Source organism: Misgurnus anguillicaudatus, chromosome 23 (assembly GCF_027580225.2).
Source record: "Misgurnus anguillicaudatus chromosome 23, ASM2758022v2, whole genome shotgun sequence".
Lineage (NCBI taxonomy): Eukaryota > Metazoa > Chordata > Actinopteri > Cypriniformes > Cobitidae > Misgurnus > Misgurnus anguillicaudatus.
This window is the reverse complement of record NC_073359.2, coordinates 19,118,044-19,139,263: the sequence shown is the minus strand read 5'-3', so window position 1 is coordinate 19,139,263 and position 21,220 is coordinate 19,118,044. Positions and strand designations below refer to the sequence as shown.

Sequence of the window (21,220 nt, the reverse complement as noted above, 5' to 3'; positions counted from 1 at the left end):
ACCAAAACATTTTCATTTTTAAGGTATTTGTTCAGAGGTAAGTTTAGTGTCTCGCAAAACCAATCAAGAAAAACAGACCGGAGGTTAACTTTGGGCCAGGTGCGTAACCATGACAACGCATCTCCCAAACGAAGAAAATTTTGTCTGATGTGTGCATAAAGTGGTTTCACACCAAATTTATCTGTGCCTACAGTATGATGCCTACAACATACAAACACAAAGGTAAAACCAAAAGATGTTTTTCCAAAGCATGTATTTTGATGTTATCCCCTAAATGTGGTTACATTGTGATAAATCAGCAAAAGTTGACGAGCAACATTTCCTTTGCTGATATATTAGATAAACTGATATAAATTCAGTGCATGGGGAAATTTCTAGTTTTATCTTGCTGGTATGAGTCCCTTGACTCTGTATTTCAAACAGAAGACAACTTCACCTGTCGCTTGACTGAACAGTGACTACAATGAACATCTTTTGGTTTATAACCACACTGCTACTGCTGCACTCCTGCACCCCAGGTAATGACTTCATATCAGACTACACTAATAACAGTAGACAGTTTCTCATAATTGTTTAAATAGTTTCATAATAAGTAATAGGAGGAAAAACAGTGAATCTGTTTTCCCCCATGCAAATTGGCTTGCAGTAACAGAAACATGTCAATCTCTCTTTAGGTGTCGGCATGGATCATGGTATCGTTGGCGGTAAGGTGTCCATTCCACACAGCCACCCATACATGGTCTACATTCGTGACACACAAACACATTCAGCATGTGGTGGATTTCTGGTAAGGGAAGATTTTGTGATGACGGCTGCCCACTGCAAAAGAGAGTGAGTAAAATGATGTACTATCAGTGACATCAAAACACAAACTTTGTCTATACATCAATATAACTAAGCATTAAACTTTAGTTGTAAAATAAAAAGCTTTATCTATTATGTGTACAATATCATTGAAATGTGATATTGATAACAGAAACTTTTTAATCAACGCATTTTCAGGTGTATTTAATATTTACTGACTATGATTCAACTATATACACTTATATGCTAATAAAATAGTGAATGATATTTGTACATATGCAAGAAGCAACCAAAATATTGTCAAACTAATTTACTGTAGGGTTGAAATAGTGGCATTCTTTTACCATTTAGTTTTTTGTTTGCTTTAGTCATCTCATGGTGTATTTGGGTGTTAATGACACAAATCATTTACCCGAGGGTATAGAAGTCGATGCCTTTCCGCATCCAAATTTTGCACTCCAAATAAACAAGACATGTGATGACATCATGCTACTAAAGGTTCGTTTTTGTCTTCAAAATGTATTTTAGCAGCAACTTATCATTTTGATTATGCATTTGTGCAATTTATTACTTTTTTAAAAAACATATAAAGAGTTCAAATGCAAAACCCTCTCAGTGCGCCTGACATGTTGCATGTAAATGAACATTTTTATCAGACTCTTAAAGGATTCTGACAACAAGCCTGTATTTCTGAATGGCCTGAGGATTAAGCAGATTTGAAGATAAAGTTTCTGATGAATACGTATAATATGTGTCGAGAGCATTCGGATAACATAATTATTTCTTTTGTTAAGGAAGTGGCGTTTAGCAGTTTTTGCAACTTAAGCATCTTTACATGTCTTCCCATTTAGCTTAAAACCCCAGCAACTCTGAACAAGACTGTGAATATCATTGACCTGCCAGAAACTAATAAAGAGAAAATATCAAGCAACTGCATGGTTATGGGTTGGGGATGGCAGGAATACAATGAGAAGTCTGCATCAAGAGTCCTGAAAGAAGTGAACTTGACTCTTTTAGACGCTGAAAATTGTGGCGCACCTCAGATTTTATGCACTGAGGGAACAGTCGGGCCAGCACGGGTATTCATTTTATAAGCTTTTACTCATGTTAACTGTCAGAATTTTAATGGTATATTTATGACTTACTGAAGCACAATTTCTCTTATAGGGGGACTCTGGCGGTCCACTTATTTGTGGAAATGTCCCACAGGGCATCGTGTCTTCCTACATAGTGAAGTCTACAAGCTACCTTTCAAAGTATGTTAAAATCTCTCACTACCTTCCATGGATTCAGGAAACCATGAATGGATTTCTTTGAAGCATCACAAACCATGGAAGGCAAACCTGTATAATATCAAAATGTTTGATATTAGAGCATGTTTGATTTATGAAAGCTCTTCATCTGTAATTGAATCTATTAGATTGAAATAAAGGCAAATCTTTATCACTTTATGAGTCTGTTAAAATTATTTTCGCAACTACAACCTACATGTTTTAGTGGTATTACAAATCTTCTTCACACTATACAGGTCATCTATTTTACTTTGAGGTAAAAGTTTATACCACTTATTAAAATAACTGGAGAAATATAGCATAAACTTTTAATAATGTAGTAAAGTATTGACTCCAAAGCTTAAACTATTTATCAGCTCCAGAGTTTATACAAGACTCTTTTAGCAACAAAACCCAACTTCAATCTAGAGGTCCTGCTGAATCTTTAATGAAGATTCATTCTATTGAGAGTTTTCATTTGGGTTGAAAGGTCTGAAATAAGATTTTACACAATTGTTTTCATCAGCTTTTTTGCACAAACCATATTACCAAACATTTCATCCAGCTGAAAGAGAAAGTAGCCAACACTTTCCAATCCTCATGCAGCAAGACAATGAATTTAAACAACCTGAGTTTACCTCGATGTTCTCAACATGCAAGTTTTCCCACACAGAGGAGACACTTTTTGCATCTACACATCTAAACCAGCTGATGTGCTAAGTTTGGTTCAGTAAAACCTTCAGCTACTGGTCAATACTTTTATGAGACTGAGCAACTGCAAGCACAATTAGCCATAAAAGTAAAATGAACAGAATTTAATTGATTTAATGCTACCAGCATCTCACCATCACAACCATGAAACAGCACCAATGCATAAAAGCATGTCAGCACGGTGAAAAGGTTCAGTTTCACATGACTAAAAGTTCACTGTAAACCTCATCGGCTGAAAAAAACACCTGATCTCTATCAGAGCACTAGGATGGATCAGCAATAGTTGATATTCAACACTTCCTCTTAAATGCTGTTAGATATTAAATAAACTGATCTGAATTCAGTTTATGCTGACTACTTTAGCTTTATATTCATGTTAGTATGATGCCTATTGGACAAATTAATGAGGAAAGGTGGTGCTGAAAAGCTTCATGATTAAAAGCTTAAGTTTAGGCGGAAACCATTTAAAGGGGAATTTCCAAACAATATACAGCACAGTGTTGTCATATGAATTGGTTTTGCTCTTGCTCAGAAAATTCTTGTGCATGTTTTGTCCTTGCATCAATTAAGACCAGATAGGCTAAATATTACATCATATTCAGCAAACATTTTACAAATTCTTCTTTAGTTGTTGGCATGGATCATGGTATTGATGGCATTAGAGGATCTATTCTACACAGCCGCCCATATATGGTCAACAGTCAGAACTTAAAAAACTTTCAGCATGTAAGAGAAGATTTGTGGTGACAGCTGCTCACTTTCCACTGCACACAACAAACGATGGTCAATAAACAGGAAGTCATTCATTAGAGTCGCAAAGGGGCTGCGTGAGGTGTCAACCGTCTGCGGATATGTAATTTTCGATCCATTTTGACAGTTGGATCCGTTTTTTTACTTGTGTGACTACCAGTGTTGGGTAAGTTACTCAAAAAATTAATTAATTTCTAGTTACTAATTACATCTTCAATCATGTAATTAAATTACTTTACAAATTACTCTCTCCAAAAAGTATTTAATTACTTATTACTAATTACTTTCTAAATCCTATTTAGTACATGATAGAAGGATAGGCTTGAAATGGCTCGAAGAAACAATATATAAAAGTACATCAATTATTCTGGTCCCACTTTAGGGTCCAATTCTCTCTATTAACTAACTATTAACTACTTTTGCCTCAATATACTCCAACTACTGCTTATTAATACTAAAGTAGTTGTTTATTTTAAGTATTTGTAGAAATGGGGAGGGTTAAGGATGTAGAAGGAGGTTTTGCAGAATCAGGCATTAATTGTTATTTAAGTAGGCCTACTAATAAACAGTCAACATCTCAGTAATATTAATGCTAATAATCAACCAGTTAATAGTGAGAGTTAAATGTTTAATCCACTATTTATTAAAGTTTATAAAACGGTTAGTTCCAATCCTTGATTCTGATTGGTCAATAGGTGTGCTTTATTCACGGTAAAACACTGCTATGACCGCTTCACCCAACGGTTCTATTAAATATCACTGCGCCCTTAGCAACACCCTTAGCAACACATAAACATATAATGAGACAAAGTCTGAGAACAGTTTGTTGTTTTTATTTGAGCTTTCATGTTGTTGTTCGCAGTCAGGCACTATTTTTTCTAGCGGAAGGAATGCTTTTTATTGATTTAACTTCATGAAAGTTGCACTAATATTTTTTTTACTTTAATATTGTGTAGTAACCGTTTTATAAAAGCAATAAGGTACTCGAGGCAAGTGCTGTATCGTGAATAAGTAACGTTTCGCGTCGTGCCTAACAACGCCCTTCAGCCGTTACTTATTCACGATACAGCACAGCCTCTCGTACCTTATTGCTTACATACATAATTGTTTTACAGTCCATACACAGTATTTAGTTACATCAGAAGTAACTGTAATTCGATTACAAGAAAAATACGAGTAATCCCTTACTTTACTTTTTCAAGGGAAAAGTAATTAAATTACAGTAACTAATTACTTAGTAACTAGTTACACCCAACACTGGTGACTACACCACTGACTGTAAGTGATGTATCAATCCAAACAATGCGCGAGGTGAAAATTATTTAATCATTTTTGTTTAACTTTATCAGTAACACTTGAATCCTTTAAAAAACTATTGATTATTACATTTAATATATGAAGAGTTTGGTTCCAAAACGCGATAAACGGCATTTTTGAAAAAAATGAGTTACTGCCAAAATCAGTATTATATCAGGTCAGTAGTTAAAAGTAAATTCTTAATTTTACGCAAAATCCAGTACCCGCCGTGATATTCTGTCATCTTTTCTCCCTTTTTTCCCAATATGCGATAAGCGCCACTCCCCCTTTTTTACAGAACGCAATAAATCCTACAGTGCACCATGCACGCAATGTAAACAAACATGGCGGCGCGCTGAGTACATACAATATTTACAGATGAGAAAAAAATACAAGTACAAAGACCAACAAAACACATAACATAACAGCCAGTAGAGTGTGTGTGTGTGTGTGTGTGTGTGTGTGTGTGTGTGTGTGTGTGTGTGTGTGTGTGTGTGTGTGTGTGTGTGTGTGTGTAACTATAATAGATATGACAGTTGAAATTGTTGAATAAAGGAGCAGAAGTATAACAGACATAATTAGGAGTAAATAAATAAATAAATAAACAAAATGGATAAGGAAATTGATAATAGCAATAATAATAATAATAATAATAGTATCAATATTAATAATAATGAAAAATCTATTAATATGAAATGGCAGATAGTAGTAATAGAAATAATAAACAAATTAATTAATAAATATACAAATTTCATCTGGACTTAGAGGGAGGATCAGGAAGAGGATTATAAATAATAGTAGAGATAATAACAATAATAATATTTAAAAAAAATAAATAAATAATCAAAATAATAGTAATATTGATACATCCAATAGTAGTAATGATACTAGTAGTTATAATATATGATAATAGTAATAATAATATTAATAATAGTAATAATGATAATATTTGATAAGGATATTAATAATGATATATTAATGATAATATTAATACAGATATTAATAATAAGGTGTTATAAAACTGCCTCTGACCCCCCTCATGGCTATGGCATAGGTTAGATCCCCACCACTGTCATGTTACAACGAGCTATCAAGGTGAGGTGCTGCGGGGCCCAGGGACCCAAAATCCATCCCCAGGCCGACCCATACACATGCCCCGTCTTCCCTGTCTACGTTGTTTTTTTTTTTCCCCTTTCATTATTATGTTCAAGCATTTGTTTGTGTCAACTAGAGTGCAGTGCATTAAAAAAGCAAGGCGTGCAGCATGGAACCAACCCGGTGCAAATCCGAGGCCGCCACGCCCAAGCCTCGCTTACCCTATATGTGTTGTATTTTAATTTATTTATTAGTATTTTTTATATATTTTTTTTCGTGTGTGCTTAATTTTTATTATTTTTAAAGCTTCAAATGAATGTGTGTGTGTGTGCGCACCTTGTCTAATGTGATGCATTAAAACCGCGAGACATGTGATGCATCGGCCGGAGACAAGAAATGCCGGTCGAGAGGACAAGCTATGGCGCGAAAGCCCAGGGTCCCCGGCCCCACAACACACCCACCTACAAATAATAACGTTCGCACAGTGCAGGGATTGATATGCCATAGCCAATATTGGGTGAGAAAGAGAGAGTGAGTGAGAGAGAGAGTGAGAGAGAGAGAGAGAGAGATTTAAGTATATTATTAAAAGTATTTTATATATATTTGATATTATTCAAAGGTTCTATCTCTTCCTGACCCCCTCCCCTCACTCATGTATGACTATTGATAGTGTGTCATTGGGGATGGCTTCAGACAAAAAAGGTCAGTAGATTTAAGACGGTTGGAAGTTAAGGAGAGATGACCAAGAGGGGTGTAATTCTGATGTATTGTTTTGTGTTGAGATAGACAAGTTTTCCATGGCGATGTACTCTATTAATAAATTTTTCCAAGTTGTAATGTGTATGGTGTTCCTTGATTTCCAGTTCATGAGGATAGTTTTCTTGGCGATAGTTAGGGCCACTAGGAGTAATTGAGTGTTTATATTGTTTAGATTAATTATAGATATGTCACCTAATATACAGAGGGATGGAGACAGCGGGATGTGACATCCCAGAAGGTTGGATAGTGAGTCAGTAATGTTTTCCCAAAATTTTTTAACCGAGGTGCAATGCCAAATAGCGTGTAAATAAGCGTCTGGGGTGTTTTGTTTGCAATGTGAGCATGTTTCCGAAGTGAAGCCCATTTTAAATAATTTCCGTCCAGTTAGATGATACCTATGAAGTACTTTATACTGTATGAGTTGTAAGTTGGCATTTTTTGTCATGGAGTATATATTTTTGCAGATTTGTGTCCAGAAATCGGCATTGGGAGCAATAGATAAATCTGATTCCCATTTAGCACTGGGTAGGCTTAATGTGTTGTCTGATTTGGATATTAATTTATACAATTTGGAAAGTAGCTTTTTGGGGGAGGATATATTAATTAATTCAAAGATTGGAGGGGAAAGGTCTAAATTAATTGTCTGAGTGTCGATTTTTGATTGAATAGATGATTTGACTTGTAAATATTCTAAAAAACAATTACTTCCAATGCCATATTTCTGGACCAAGTGTGAGAATGGTGCCAGTTTGTTATTAAGAAAGATGTGCTGAAGTTGTGTGATGCCCTTATCTACCCATGTTTGTAAATTGAGTGGCTTCCTGTTAACTGTAAAGTCTGGGTTATTCCAAATCGGGGTGTATTTAGATGGTGCAAGAGGAGTGTTTGTGATTTGGTGAAATTTCCACCAGGCTGTCAGAGCTGCGGCTATTGTTGGTGTTTTAAAACAGTGATGCTTTCTGATTGTTTGATTAAAGAAGGGTAATTCTGAAATGTTAATGTCCTTACAAATTGACTGTTCAATATCTTGCCACGTGCTTTCTGATGGGTTAGGATGAAACCATTTATATATAATTTGGAGCTGATTATCCAAAAAGTAGTGGTAGAAATTTGGTGCTTCTAGTCCTCCTTGTGTTTTTGGTTTTTGTAGGGTAGTCAATTTGATTCGTGGGGTCTTATTTTTCCAGTAGAATTTAGTGATGGTTGAATCTAAAGATTTAAACCAGGTGAGGGTGGGTATTGTTGGAGTCATTGTGAATAAATAGTTTAATTTAGGGAGTATTGTCATTTTAATTACTGATATTCTGCCCATAATAGATAGAGGTAAGTTCATCCAACGCTGAAGGTCATCATTTATTGTTTTAAGTAATTGAGTAAAGTTAAGTCCAAACAGCTCTGACAGTCTGGGGGAAACATTAATGCCTAAGTATGTGATGTGATTGGAGCACAAATGAATTGGTGGTGTTTGGGATGTCACATCCAAGCTGTTGGGATGTAATGAAAGTATTGAAGATTTGCTCCAGTTGATCGAGTATTCAGAGATATTTGAAAATGTATCGATGACTTTAATCGTTTCTTGTAATGAGGATGACGGGTCTTGTAAATATAGTAATATATCATCAGCGTAAAGACTAATTTTATGATGCATATTTAGTGTTTGAATACCTTTGATGTAGCTGTTTTGACGGATAGCTGTTGCTAATGGCTCAATGAAAATGGTAAATAATGAGGGGGAGAGTGGGCATCCTTGTCTGGTCCCACGATGCAGTGTGAAGATATGTGATGTTAGTCCATTGGTGATGACAGTGGCTGAAGGTGATGTATATAGAATTTTAATCCAATTAATGAATGACTCTCCAAAACCAAATCTCTCTAATGTGGAAAACAGGAATTTCCAGTTGACCCTATCGAAAGCCTTTTCTGCATCGAGAGTAACTATGATTGTTTTGTTTTTTTGTGTTGATGAATAATGCATTAGGTTAAAAAGTCTGCGTGTGTTGTTCGATGAAAGTCTGCCTTTGATAAAACCGGTTTGATCTGGATGTATTATTGATGGTGTGACTTTTTCTATTCTATGTGCGAGTGCTTTCGCAATGATTTTAATGTCCACATTGATTAGTGAAATTGGACGGTAGCTTGACGGTAATGTTGGGTCTTTATTTGGTTTAAGAAGGAGTGAAATTGTGGCTGTGTTCATTCTATCTGGGAGTTTTGATTTTTCTTTTGATTCAGTAATCATACGGATGAAGAGTGGTGATAAAATGGACCAAAAGTGTTTGAAGAACTCAGCATGGAATCCATCGGGGCCTGGTGCTTTATTGTTTGGCATGAGTTTGAGGGCATTAGAAAGTTCTTGTTCTGTTAAAGGTAATTCAAGAGAATTTATTTGATGGTTACTGAGTTGAGGCAAGTTGATATGGTTAAGAAATGAGTCAATGTCTTTTTGATCTGGGTCTTTTTCAGAGGAGTATAATTTACTGTAAAAATTTTGAAAGATTTGATTTATTTCTTCTGGTGAGTTGGTAGGTTTCCCTGCTGCATCCACAATCACTGGGATTGTTGCTTTTTCTTTATTTTGTTTGATTTGATTTGCCAAATATTTACCGGATTTATTACTATGGTGGAAGTTTTCCTGTCTTAATCTATGAATTAGGAATTGTGTATGTTTATTTATTAATTCATTCAATTTGAGTTTATATTTTCTTAGTGAATCCTGTGTTTCTTCTGTTGGATTATTTATGTTTATGTCTTCTAGCAGTTTGATTTTTTGTTCCAGTTCTGTTTGTTGAGCCTTTTCTTTCCTTTTTTTGTAAACGGAGAATGAAATAATTTTTCCTCTTAGTACTGCTTTCCCTGTTTCCCACAGAAGAGATGGAGATGTTTCCGGGGAGTCATTCATCTCCAGAAAGCATGCCCACTCTCTTTTAAAAAAACTGTCAAAATCATTGTCCTTTAAAAGAGATGTGTTAAATCGCCATCTAGTAGTTGGTTTATATTGACGAGTTGTGTTCCATTTCAATGTTACCGGGGCATGATCACTTATGATTATTGAATGGATCTTTGATTCAGAAATATGTGATATGATAGAATTAGTAGTGAGAAAAAAGTCAATGTGGGAATATGAGTGGTGTACTGATGAGTAAAATGAATATTCTTTAGTATTGGGGTGCTGTAGACGCCAACTATCGCCAAGACCAAAATCACTCATGAACTGTTTTATGGTTTCTGCAGATTTCCAAATTCGTTTATTGCCTAAGCTGTTACATCTATCTATTGTTGGATCTAGAACTGTATTGAAATCGCCTGCGATTATGACTGGACAATTAGAAAAATTTGAAAGTGAAGAGAAAAATGTCTGGAAAAAGGATGGGTCATCTGTATTTGGGCCATATACATTGCCAATTGTGACTGGGCTATTATTAATGGAGATGTTTATGATAATGAAACGTCCTTCAGGGTCTGCGATGGTGGTATTATGAACAAAAGAGACTTTTTTGCCTATTAAAATGCAAACACCTCTTTGTTTTGTGTTGTAGTGAGCAGAGAATAAGTGCGGGTAATTTGATGATTTAATTTTGTTATAATCGGATTCTGATAGATGAGTTTCTTGCAGTAGACATATGTCAGCTTGTAGTTCTTTTAAATGATTAAAAACTTTAACCTTCTTTGTCTGAGAGCCAATTCCACGAATGTTCCAGGTTACAAAAGTGATAGATGACATGTTTTGATGAAAAATAGACATATATGTATATTAATGTGTAAGCCTGTTAATACTGTACATGTATAGATGTGAGTATATGTATTCGAGTGGGTGTAGTGTATGTGTGCATAACAATGCAATGTTGTTGACCGACTAACAAAGATACATAAATACAACTGACAGAATATACACCACAGAACAGCAACAACAAAACAGAAACCATGAAATGCAAGCATATAGTGGAATATGGTACGGGGGGATCGAGACCTGGGTGCAAAGGTAAAAGCACATCTAATAGAAAAAAATAGAGAAAATAGTGAATGCGTTTAGTTTGGTTATGATAGTTATTGACTTACGGATTTAAGTAGAGTGTTCAAAAAAGCCAGGGAGTAATGTCCTTATCGCGATATAGTTGTCCATTTATGTATAATTTGTCCACTGTAATGATTGCCTTTTTTCCTTCGTTTATTTTTTGTTTTCTGATTGGGAAGAGTTGTTTCCGGCGTTCGAGAATGTCCTTTGGATATTGTTCATTGAGTCCGTAGTTTGTTCCTTTGAGTTGTCTGCCCTGTTTCTGAACCAGTTCTTTATGTTTGTAGTGCTCGAATTTCGCGATGATCGCTCGTGGACGGTTGTTGATGATTTTGGATCTGATGCGGTGAACACGGTGAAAGGTGATGCTCTGTACGGTTTCCGCTGGTAGTTTGAGTTGTTTTATCATAAAGTCCTTAACTGATTTTTCGGGGTCGTCTGGAGTTTGTTCCGGGATGCCTGTGAAAACCAAGTTGTCCCTCATGCTGCGTGATTGTAAGTCCAAAATATTTTCTTTAATGGTTTTATTTTCGGTGACGACAGAAGTGAGTTGAGCAGTGAGTTCGTGAACCGAGTCCTTCAGGAAGTTATTTTCTTTAGTGAGTGTATCTATCTGTTCTTGGCTGAATTCTAAGCTGTGCCGTAGTTCCTGGAATTCTTTGTGTATGACTTCTATTATTGCAATCCTATTGTCGAGTGCGGTGAGTTTATTTTCTATTGAGAGCAAAATGTCGCTTACATCAGTGCAGCATGGCGGTTTTGGTGATGTGGATGGAGTTGTACTTGGGGTGATAGGTGAATCTGGACGAGGTCTCTTGGAGATTGGGATGTTACCTTTATTTTTGTCCTTGTTCATGGTGCAGCAGAATGTGTTGTAGTGCCCGTCGATGTAATCCTCGAGATGATCCAGGTTGTATAGTGTTAATCCGGTTTTTGATGTGGAGGGAAAAAAAAAGACGAAATGATAGTAATGTGGATGGACGATGAAAAAAAAAGTTTGATTTCTGTATTTTTACGGGAGTTGCTTGAAAGTTGTGTGAAAGTTGTTTGGAAGCTAGCAGGCGGGAGCCGCCATTTTGAATCACGCACCGGGTCTCGTGAGGTCTCGCGTTACTCAGCCATCCCCCCGCCCAGACTCCTATTACACACCGCTTAATAAAAAACTTTCTGATTGGCCCACCCGATCTGTCAGCGCGGTCTGACGTCATCCGTTCTAAATGCCGGTAATGCTATATTTTTCATTCACACACAGCGCTTACCGGTAAATTACCGTTAATCTTACAACCTGTCTTACTGGTAAATTGGGAGCCCTGATTTACCGGAAAGGTTCTGTTCACACATGACATGTTAACTGCAATTTACCAGTAAATTACCAGTAAAGACTGTATGTGTGAAAGGGACTAATATGTATTTTTTTTACACATTTTCTCTTCTTCTTATATCCTGTTTTCCTTTACTGGGCACTGATGTCTAAGACCTTTATCATTTGTCATGAAAATGTACGGTAAAAACCTGATCGCGCATTTTGTATTTTTGTCACGGTTTCGATTTGGTCGCAGTCTGGAGCTGTAATGAACGTGAAACCGGTTAGATCCAAATGCTGGTTTTATTGAAGGGTAATCCAAAATCAGTAGTCAATAACCAGCCGTGGGTCAGGGCAGGCAAAGACCAATCACAAACACGATAAACAGAATAGACAGAATAGAGTAACAGGATGAATGCTAAGAAATGTAGACAAGGCTAACAAGACTTCGCAGTGTGAGTGTGTGTGTGAATGGATTAAATAGTCCAGGTGATTACAAACAGGAAACAGGTGTGGTAAGGAACTGGTAGTGCAAGGGATGATGGGTAATGTAGTCCAGATAGTGCCAGATGAGAGACATTCTGGCTCTCACAACAGGAGCCCTTGGTGCCCCCCATTGCCTGGTACCCAAGGGCACTCGCCTAATCCTGTCTATAGATAATCCGGCCCTGACCGTATAGAACCACACTGTGAGAACAGCAAAGAGCAACCCCAGTGGACCTTAATAAAAAACCCATGCACCGTACATACAGCCAGAATATAGGCCTTATCACCGCACTACACTGCAGCCAATAAGCCAATGCAACAAATGAGTATGTTAAAATCTTTCACTACCTTCCATGGATTCATGAAATCATGAAAGAATTTCTTTAAAGCAACACAAACCATGGAAGGCAAAGTTGGATCACCTCAACATGTTGATATTAAAGCATGTCTGATTTATCTGCAACTGAATTGAAATAAAGGCAAATCCTTATCACTTCAGAAGTTAAAATCATTTCTGCTGCAACAACCTACATGCTTTTGTGATTTTACAAATCTTTACGCTACCGCAGCTCACCTCTTTTAACTTGTGGTAAAAGTATTTACCATTGATATAACAGGAAAAATGGCATCAAACAAACAACATGTTTTAATAAATGATCATGCTGTAAAGTTGCAACATGCATTTGGAAAGGGGAGGCGCTAGAGAGCAATGTTCATTTGAATGCAAAATACAATTCCACCACTAGATGATGGTAAATCCTACTTATTGCCCCTTTAAACTATTTATTAGTTATAAGACTCTTTTAGCAAGAAAACCTAACTTCAATCTAGAGGTCCTGCTGAATCTTTAGTGAAATATTCTTGGATTTTTTAAGTGTTTTAATTTCCATGAAAGGTCTGAAGTAAGATTTTACACAATGATTCACAGCACCTTTTGCATCAACCACATTAACCAAACATTAGAAAGAAACTTCAACTATCTCATAAATCTATAGCATGCAGCTAAAAAGGAAGTAGCCAACACTTTCCAATCCTCATGCAGAAGGACTATGAATTTAAACAAGCTGAGTTTACCTCAATGTTCTCAACATGCAAGTTTTTCAAACTACAATATACAGCACAGTTTTCTCATATGAATTGGTTATGCTCTTGCTCAGATAATGCTTGTGCATGCTATGTCCTTAAGACACCATATTTAGCGCAAATTCCTCTTCAGTTTGTTGCCATGGATCATGGTATTGATGGCATTAGAGTATCTATTCCATATAGAGTCCCATATATAGTCTAGTCATGACTTAAAAAACATTCAGCATGATGTGGTTTAGTAAGAGAAGAGTTGTGATGACAGCTGCCCACTGCAAATGAGAGTGAGTAAAATGTTATGCTATAAATGGCCTATGGTTGTTATCGCAGAATAAACCCTGACAGATTGATCAAGAGCCTGACAAGAAGCAGAGGGGTGTTGTATCACCCTGTGTTATAACAACTGTCTGGCTGTACGTTATTCAGCTTATTACACGGCATTCAAGTCAATCATTACCTATGGAGAACCTACATGGTCTATTGTAATACAAATGTTCACAGCAGGCAACCACCATCACCCTGTGGTCTGTTGTATAGGACTTGATGTTGATATCACTTAAAGGTGCAATTTGTAAGATATTTGCATTCCAAAAACCACTAGGCCAGATATTTTGTCCAGCTGATTACTATCAATATCTGTAATGTTGTAAAAACTACTTGTAAATCGTGAGAAAATTGCCATTCAAAACATTCACACGGGGCAGTGCAGTCTCCTATCAATGACGTTAATATCCATGTGACCCTTTGTCACCGCCTTTACTGACGTAAAAACCACATGACAACAGTGGTTGAGTTCGAAAAAATTAAATGCCGGCCAAGGAAGTGACTGGAGCACAAATTTTGTATAAATGAAGGTATATTTTCACTTTTTACACATTTTAATTGCATTTCTAGCGAGAAATTAGTATTGTAGTTTTCAAATATGTGATAAGTTATCACAAAGGCGCTCTCTGTTTATATTTCAAACACGCTGCCTTTGAAGTGTGAGCCTTTTTCTGAGCTGCCTTTATGCCTCCGAAGTAATTGCCTCATGAGGCAGCGAGGCAACAAGTCACTGCCTTGAGTTTTCGGACGCAGCCAGTGTCGTGGACAAATGCGGAACTATGCGTTACTGCCTGTCGGGCTACGCGCTTGCTTATGGACTTATGGATAACTCTATTTACCGTCTGCCGCTGGTTGTGTCAGCAAAGACAGCTCCCGTAAGCGTACGGGCCAACCAAACGACCCAAGAAGAGTTTGGAACAAAACGAAAGAAAAAATGAGGATCAGTTTGGTGTTGCATTATCTGGATGGAGAGAGCTTCGCGACAACATTTAACTAGACCGAGATTCTGATCCTGCTTGTGTTTTACGTGATGGGTGAGTTGTTTTGATTCATAACCCTTCAAAAAACGTATGCTATTATATTGATCACAACATTAGTGTGTAAACTGTAATCAGTGCGTCTTCCCGTGGATGATATGCACATCAAGAGGTATTGTACAGCAATATAAATGGTAATTCTAAGACACTTCACAATAAGATTTATACTGTCAATACATTATGTGAAAAATCATTGTAGATTGTAAGTTGAAAACTAAATTCTGTGCTGTGTTAAACATCGAATTTGGACTAATACTGTAACATCTATGACTAACAATTTCATTTTGAACCTCACATATAAACTTACATAATGAAATAAACGATGTCATCAAACGCAACATTTATAAGACTTGATTACCTTATCCGTCAACGTGATTTCTCGTTCACGTCTGATTGATGGCCATCAGCGGTTGAGTTAAAGACTACAAATCCCATAATTCCACGCTGCTTCAGAACGTCATTAAACAACGTCATTTGATGTTATTGTGTTTTGGCGCAATCTAGTGGTTTAAAATTCTACGTATTCCACCTTTAATGCATCCTTGAGGCACCGATGAGACTCTGTGGGATGGTCAATTGAGTGACCCTATGCCACACTGTTCCTCAGCCCTTCCATCTCCTGAGGTTGGTCCTTTCTCGTAACTCAGTGCATAAACCCTTGACATGACCTAACCTCGATCTCTAAAGCCACAATCTCACCACAACCTGACCATACACGCCAACCCGTTTGACTAAGCCCTCAATGGTTTGAAAAAAGGAAAACGAAATGAGTAACCAATATGTGAAACTGGCACGAAAAAGAAAGTCATGCCACGGACACGTGGAAACGCGTCACTTAAGCGCTCAAAACATTTCGAGCTGAATTAAAAAACAGTCACATTCCTATCTTACCATATCTGCGGTACTCACCTGACCAATGGTTTGCTTGAACTGCCAGAAGCTGGCGGAAGGCTTGATATCTAGCGCTAGTGCTGTAATTGGCTGAAACGCTCAGGGGCGGGGAGTGCCTTACAGGCAGTGCTGCCTTAAAGGCTCCGTTGACGGCTTAAAACACCAACAACGTAGACATGATTTTGCACATGCTTTTTTCAACGGTGGTGCTTTACAGGGGCTTCTTGCAAGCAATTTCCCTTCAATCTGATGTCTTCTGACTGACCCAGTACTAACAGACAACAGCTAATTGCCAATTGCATAATGTGAATAAATGCAAATATACCCTAAAACACTCAAGTTTCCTTTGAAATATGATTGTGCCCTCGTCCACTCCATCCGCCTCTCACACCCCAAGTCAGAGAGGATGACAACAGAGATGCAGCCTGTCCCGTTACAGTTTCCAACGAAGACATCAACCGAAGTGAGCACTTTTATATAACAGGAACTTGTAAATTATGTTAATATGTTAATATGTTAATTATGTAAATCACAGGGCTTGAAATTACAATTTGCCTGGCATTTAGATATTTAGATAAGTGTTGCACGACCCAACTACAGTACTTGAAATTAGGGTCCTTGATCTAAGCATCAATTTAGAAACCGTGCATTAGGTTAAGAGTCTCATATGATGTAAAATGTATTTAAATACAGGTTAAATACTGTTATTTTCATGAAAATATTGAGGCTTTTATCCAAAGCGACTTACAATGCATTACAAAGTATACAGTTAAAAAGCTAATAAACTATAACTATTAACTATGAACTAATCTCTTAAAACACCATGCTTCCCTCATCTTTTATGTTTTAGAATATAGTATTAATATATCTTTTATTAATGTATTAGGCCTACCTGTAATATTTGCAAAATGTCCACCTAAAGGCCGGGGCATACCGTTTTTCCACGTCCGCACAGCTTTCCAAGTATACTCGTTCGACACTGTACGCAATACAAATGATTTCTTATTCAAATTATTACTCTACCAGGCCGTCAGTGCAACACTGATGTGGTGACATTTACAGTACATTAAAACATTGGGATAGGTGAAGAAAAGAAACCACCATTGCAAACACAGTTTAGAACAAACAGCAAGACAACAAAGAACAGGAATCAAACATTATGGTAACAAACATGCTCCACAGCTTTCTGTTCTTGGAAGAAATAAAAATTAAAGAAGAAAAACGATAGTGTGTGTGCAAATGCTGTCTATTTCCTTTGTATAATTGTTTGTAGTGAATTGTCCTGTCTAAATATTTTCACGCGCATGCGCTATTGTATGCGGACTGTACGCGCACTGTACGCGCGGTCTCAAATTTTGGCCTTCACGCGGACCTCTTGATGACGAAAATGATGCCTAGGACAACTCGGAGGTATTGTAAACCGGAAGTGCACGTTAAATAGCGCGAGCTTCTTCAGATAGCGTCTACTTCAAAATGTAAAATATACGTTAGCAGCCAATGTTTATCGTTAATGATTTGGGACAAATATGATGTTATTTAATGTTAAACTATGTGAGTGGCGCTGAGCTGCGCGGCCGGTGTGCGATCCCCTTAAGGATCATTATGAAATTAAAGCCACAAAGAGGTGCAGATTTTACGGAAAATAGGCCTAGTGGTTTGGTTGGGGTGCATGGGTTTGGGTGGGTATCTGGGGCTGCTCTTTACTGTTCTCACGGTGCGGTTCTGTGCAGTCAGGGCCGGAGTTGTCCCTGGATGGGATTGGGCTCCAGACTGCGACCAAATCAAGTTTTGGTCAAGTTAAACCCATCGGTAGATTCCACTGAGCGCATTGTGACGTTAAACGATTGACGCGCCATGCAAATGTGTGGTAAAAAACCCTATTGACATTTCGTATTTTTGTCACTGTTACCCGCACATGTCCGAGTACTTGTGTCCTCGCCCTGTGTCAAAAGCTTGATGTGGTCGCGGTCTGAATCCCAGTCCCGTCTGTTGATGGTTCCGTCCCTGACTGTATAGAACAGTGAAGAGCGGCCCCAGTGAAGCTTGCTCGAAGCCATGCACCCCAACCACGCCAATGTGAAAAAGATTGGATGCCAGAGCCTTTACGGACCCAATCAGGAACTCGTCCCAACTCAGGACAGAGTACATACAGACACAGCCAACATATAGGTCTTATCGTCGCACTACACGGGGCAGCAGATTAGAGACACACCACAACCTGAGAACGGAAGCGACGTGTCGCCCTCAATCAGCACTGAACCCAGTAGCTGACTGCTAGGTGGGGCGGGAGTAACTCCTACTTCACTGCCTGTGTCTGTGACCCTTGCTATTGCTACTCTCTGCCTAGTGACCCCCTGCCTGTTTCTGGATTCAGTTTGCATGCAGTCCGCCCTTGATCTTCTGCCTGGTTCTCAACACACCTTTGCCTGACCGCTGATATTTCTGATTCTGATCCTGACCTTTTGCATTTGGATCTGCCTCTGTATGTTTGGTCTTATCATCAAGTGTGGTTAACGCTGATGATCATCACTTTTCAAAGGTGTTAAATTAGATAAACTGATCTGAATTCAGTGCATGGTTAAATTTCCATCTTTATCTTCCTGGTCTGAGTCCCTTGACTCTGTATTAAAGTAGAAGACGACTTCACTGTGGTTTACACATCGCTGGACTGAACAGTGACTACAATGAGCATCTTTTGGTTTATAACTACACTGCTAATGGTGCACTCCTGCACCCCAGGTAATGACTTTATATCAGACTACACTAATAACAGCAGACAGTTTTTCATAACCGTTTAAATAATTTCATAATAAGTACTTAGTTTAGGAGAAAATACAGTGAATCTGTCTTTACCGATGCAAATGGTCTTATTACCACATTTAACAATGCTTCAGGCATTAACACAAATAAAAAACATCACCAGAGGTTTGGTCAATTTCTTTTTAGGTGTCGGCATGGATCATGGTATCGTTGGTGGTGAGGTGTCCATTCCACACAGCCGCCCATACATGGTCTACATTCGTGACAAACACACACATTCAGCATGTGGTGGATTTCTGGTAAGGGAAGATTTTGTGATGACGGCTGCCCACTGCAAAAGAAAGTGAGTAAAATAATATACTATCATTGACATCAAAACACAAACTTTGTCTATACATCAATATAACTAACTAGTTGTAGCTGATTTTTCTTTTATGTGTACAATATCATTAAAATGTGATATTGATAACAAAAACTTTATAATCAACGCATTTTCAGGTGTATTTAACATTTACTGACTATGATTCAACTATATACACTTATATGCTAATAAAATAGTGAATGATATTTGTACATATGCAAGAAGCAACCAAAATATTGTCAAACTAATTGTGTAAATCTTTACTGTAGGGTTGAAATAGTGGAAATGTTTTAACATTTAGTTTATTTTGTTTGCTTTAGTCACCTCATGGCGTATTTGGGTGTTAATGACACAAATCATTTACCTGAGGGTATAGAGGTCGATGCCTTTCAACATAAAGGTTATGTGGACAAAAAGCCAGGTGATGACATCATGCTACTAAAGCTTTGTCTTTATCTTCAAAATGTATTTTAGCAATAACTAATCATTTTGATTATGCATTTGTATGTGCAATTTATTACTTTTAAAAAAACATATAAAGAGTTCAAATGCAAAACCCTCTCAGTGCGCCTGACATGTTGTCTTGTAAATGAGAATTTTTATCACACTCTTCAGTGTTGGGTGTAACTAGTTACTAAGTAATTAGTTACTGTAATTAAATTACTTTTCCTTTAAAAAAGTAAAGTAAGGGATTACTCTTATTTTTCTTGTAATCTAATTACAGTTACTTCTGATGTAACTAAATACTGTGTATGGACTCTAAACAATTATATATACTATAATACAAAAGTGGATTTAACATGGTTTAAGTTTACAATTCTCACTATTAACTGGTTGATTATTAGCATTAATATTAATGAGATGCTGGCTGTTTATTAATACTTAATAGCACATATTAATGCCTGATTCTGCAAAACCTTATTCTACATCCTTAACCCTCCCCATTTCTACCAATACTTAAAATTTTAACTTCTTTAGTATTAGTTGTTGGAGTACATTGAGGCAAAAGTAGTTAATAGTTAGTTAATAGAGAGAATTGGACCCTAAAGTGGGACCAGAATAATTGATGTATTTTTATATATTATTTATTCGAGCCATTTCAAGCCTATCCTTGTATCATGTACTAAATAGGATTTAGAAAGTAATTAGTAATAAGTAATTAAATACTTTTTGGAGAAAGTAATTTGTAAAGTAATCTAATTACATGATTGAAGATGTAATTAGTAACTAGTAATTAATTACTTTTTTTGAGTAACTTACTCAACACTGCACTCTTAAAGGATTCTGACAACAAGCCTGTATTTCTGAATGGCCTGAGGATTAAGCAGATTTGAAGATATAGTATTTGATGAATGTATAATATGTGTCGTGAACATTTAGAAAATATCATTATTTCTTTTTTTTATGGAGGTGGCATTTAGCAGCTTTTGCAACTTAAGCATCTTTACATGTCTTCCTATTCAGCTTAAAACTCCAGCAACTTTAAACAAGATGGTGAACATCATTGCCCTGCCAGAAACGAATAAAGAGAAAATCCCAAGCAACTGCATGGCAATGGGTTGGGGCTGGCAGGAATACAATAAATGGACTCCGTCAAGCGTCCTGAGAGAAGTGAACTTGACTCTTTTAGACTCTGAAAATTGTGCCACACCTCACACTTTATGCACTAAGGAAGAAGCCGGGCCAGCACGGGTATTTATTTCATAAGATTTCACTTACAGTATGTTAACTGTCAGATTTTAATAGTATATGGCCTACTGAAACACAATTTCTCTTATAGGGAGACTCTGGCGGTCCACTTATTTGTGGAAATGTCCCACAGGGCATTGTGTCTTACTACAAAATGAATGAGTCTACAAGCTACCTTACAATGTATACTAACATTTCTCACTACCTTCCATGGATTCATAAAATCATGAATGGATTTCTTTAAAGCATCACAAACCATGGAAGGCAAACCTGAATAAACTCAACATGTTTGATATTAGAGCATGTTTGATTTATGAAAGCTCTTCATCTGCAATTGAATGTACTAGATTGAAATAAAGGCACATTTTTATCATTTCATAAGTTTGTTAAAATGTTTTCCGCAATTACAACCTATATGTTTTAGTGGTATTACAAATCTTCTTCATACAGGTCATCTCTTTAACCTTGTGGTAAAAGTTTATATCACTTATTAAAATAACTGCAGAAATATTCCAAAGATTAATAAACGATTTATTAGCTCCAGAGTTTATACAAGACTCTTTTAGCAACACAACCCAATTTTAATGT

At 37.0% G+C, this 21,220-nt stretch overlaps 1 protein-coding gene across 3 annotated transcripts; it reads left to right on the top strand.

Annotated features, from left to right (window-relative positions):
* The first annotated feature begins 246 nt into the window (after positions 1-246).
* LOC129453969 (granzyme E-like) lies at positions 247-20,987 on the top strand. Of its 3 annotated transcripts, none has more exons than XM_073861722.1 (5): positions 247-518; positions 675-831; positions 1,173-1,302; positions 1,656-1,883; positions 20,724-20,987. In XM_073861722.1, exons 1-5 carry the CDS (start codon positions 464-466, stop codon positions 20,874-20,876), a joined length of 723 nt encoding a protein of 240 aa, XP_073717823.1. In that variant the 5' UTR covers positions 247-463; the 3' UTR covers positions 20,877-20,987. The 3 variants fall into 3 exon arrangements, with proteins under 3 accessions (XP_073717823.1, XP_073717824.1, XP_055074361.2); XM_073861723.1 differs by lacking the exon at positions 20,724-20,987 and adding an exon at positions 1,972-2,250 and having other exon boundaries at positions 256-518; XM_055218386.2 differs by lacking the exon at positions 247-518 and having other exon boundaries at positions 600-831.
* Positions 20,988-21,220: the final 233 nt, after the last annotated feature.

Bases quoted from the DNA above. Each gene is read 5' to 3' on its own strand.
- LOC129453969 (XM_073861722.1), top strand. From the start codon at position 464: ATGAACATCTTTTGGTTTATAACCACACTGCTACTGCTGCACTCCTGC. The intron at 832-1,172 runs GTGAGTAAAATG...TGTTTGCTTTAG, and splicing joins GCTGCCCACTGCAAAAGAGA to TCATCTCATGGTGTATTTGG. The intron at 1,884-20,723 runs GTATTCATTTTA...TTTCTCTTATAG, and splicing joins GAACAGTCGGGCCAGCACGG to GGAGACTCTGGCGGTCCACT.